The sequence below is a fragment of the Coregonus lavaretus genome (assembly GCF_964263955.1).
Source record: "Coregonus lavaretus genome assembly, chromosome: 22".
Classification (NCBI taxonomy): Eukaryota; Metazoa; Chordata; class Actinopteri; order Salmoniformes; family Salmonidae; genus Coregonus; species Coregonus lavaretus.
Window position 1 is genome coordinate 9,030,999 of NC_140009.1, and position 2,500 is coordinate 9,033,498.

A 2,500-nucleotide genomic window follows, 5' to 3' on the forward strand; every position below is an offset into this window, starting at 1 on the left:
CCTCCAAACATGATGAGTTGAGTTTTTACCAAAAAGTTCTATTTTGGTTTCATCTGACCATATGACATTCTCCCAATCCTCTTCTGGATCATCCAAATGCACTCTAGCAAACTTCAGACGGGCCTGGACATGTACTGGCTTAAGCAGGGGGACACGTCTGGTACTGCAGGATTTGAGTCCCTGGCGGCGTAGTGTGTTACTGATGGTAGGCTTTGTTACTTTGGTCCCAGCTCTCTGCAGGTCATTCACTAGGTCCCCCTGTGTGGTTCTGGGATTTTTGCTCACCGTTCTTGTGATCATTTTGACCCCACGGGGTGAGATCTTGCGTGGAGCCCCAGATCGAGGGAGATTATCAGTGGACTTGTATGTCTTCCATTTCCTAATAATTGCTCCCACAGTTGATTTCTTCAAATCAAGCTGCTCACCTATTGCAGATTCAGTCTTCCCAGCCTGGTGCAGGTCTACAATTTTGTTTCTGGTGTCCTTTGACAGCTCTTTGGTCTTGGCCATAGTGGAGTTTGGAGTGTGACTGTTTGAGGTTGTGGACAGGTGTCTTTTATACTGATAACAAGTTCAAACAGGTGCTATTAATACAGGTAACAAGTGGAGGACAGAGGAGCCTCTTAAAGAAGAAGTTACAGGTCTGTGAGAGCCAGAAATCTTGCTTGTTTGTAGGTGACCAAATACTTATTTTCCACCATAATTTGCAAATAAATTCATAAAAAATCCTACAGTGTGATTTTCTGGATTTTTTTTTCTTATTTTGTCTGTCATAGTTGACGTGTACCTATGATGAAAATTACAGGCCTCTCTCATCTTTTTAAGTGGGAGAACTTGCACAATTGGTGGCTGACTAAATACTTTTTTTCCCCACTGTACATAGTAGATTATTGACCATGCTTATGCATAAACCAGTATATATTAGAGATCTCCAGCGACTGCATTGACCAATGACTGAACGCTATAGCTAGTAACTTTCATTTAAAAACATATATTTGGGGGTAAAAGACTACTAGAAGGTTCTACTGTCACTGAAATGAGTCCTCATCCACCCCTCAATGCTATACAAAACGTGCTTATAACACTGTATTACTTGATGTATGGTGTGACTATGGAATCTTCTAGTATTAGATGGTTAGACCCTACCACCAGGCTCCAGCATTTAAAACACACTACAACCGACTGATGGACAAGATGAGCCAGGACTCAAGCCAGGTAATACAGACAGGGCTGTATGACCAAGTAGTTGGTTAATGTAAACCAAAGATTCTAGTACATTAAAGTCAAATTGAAATCTGTAGATTACTAAGGGGCTTGATCTCTGCACAATGTAAGGATGTGCTCCTATCTTCACAGCAGTGTCACAGTGGATGATTTCACTGCCAGGATGTTCAGGTTGGGTATTGCTCTCTTTCACACAAAAAATATTGGTGATACATTTTCTCATGCAACTTTCCATTCCTTAGTTTTGGGTCTGAATCGCTGGACCAGACTGGGGATGGGAGCCCCCTTGAAGCAGATAGAGATCAGCACCATTGTTTTTGCACGCACACCAGACGTCCACCAGTACATTCACATAACTAGTTATCAAATTATCCCTTTAAATGTCCCCTGTGAATTTTTTTTCTAAATTAGGCCGTTATTATTTAATCATTAGGAACGTCCTGAAGAGGGCTGGTCAGTTGGAAGAAAGCAAGCGTATCCTATACAACAACCCTCCTGCAGGTCTGGCAAAAGGCTTAGCTAAGGCCTGGGACCTCTACGGCTCAGAGAAGTGAGTGTCATAATGTTTTCATATCACTTTGAATGATTCAAACTCCAACTGGCAAGGCTAATTATCTAACTCTCACTCACTGCAGGGCAGTTGTCATGATTCTGGTTGAAGAGTTCCAAAGAAGCATCTTTGGCCATAGATATATTGAGAACATCTATGGAACAAGTAAGTTCGGTTGTATTCCTTGGTGCTTATTAGTCAAGTGAATCGTCATCAGTTCTGGCACAATGAAGTCATGAGTGTTCACATATTGACAGCAACATGTTTTCCTTTATGCAGAAATATTCCTGTTATGCAAAGACGGTTTGAAGATGTGGATTCCTTGATGAAAACAAGAGGCTATTTGTGTACGTTCTATAGTTCTTTTTTGGGACCAAATGGATTGTGTTTGTTTTCTAACAAATGTTACTGACAAATGTTACTGACATGAAGCAAATAACAAATGTTCATATCAATGGAGGCTGCTGAGGGGAGGACTGCTTATAATAATGTCTGGAATGGAGTCAATGGAATGGTATCAACCAGATGGAAACCACTTATTTGAAGTGTTTGATACCATTCCATTGACTCCATTCCAGCCATTATTATAAGCCGTCCTCCCCTCAGCAGCCTCCACTGTTTCATATAAATGTTCATTTAAATAGCAAGTAGCTATGACATGAAGCTTATTTGTCAAACTCTCTTTTCATATCTCTTGTTGTTTCTCATTCTCTCTGCAGAGATTGA

General features: G+C 40.9%; 1 protein-coding gene across 1 annotated transcript in view; it reads left to right on the forward strand.

The window, feature by feature from the left end:
- Positions 1-2,500, forward strand: part of LOC311149490 (protein NDRG3-like) — a gene marked incomplete at its 3' end in the record, with an annotated part of 63,478 nt that extends 60,978 nt beyond the window's left edge. The window contains exons 17-18 of the mRNA XM_084186681.1: positions 1,636-1,774; positions 2,494-2,500. Of these exons, the coding sequence (XP_084042807.1) occupies positions 1,636-1,774; positions 2,494-2,500 (146 nt within the window). The remainder of the gene's footprint in view (positions 1-1,635; positions 1,775-2,493) is intronic.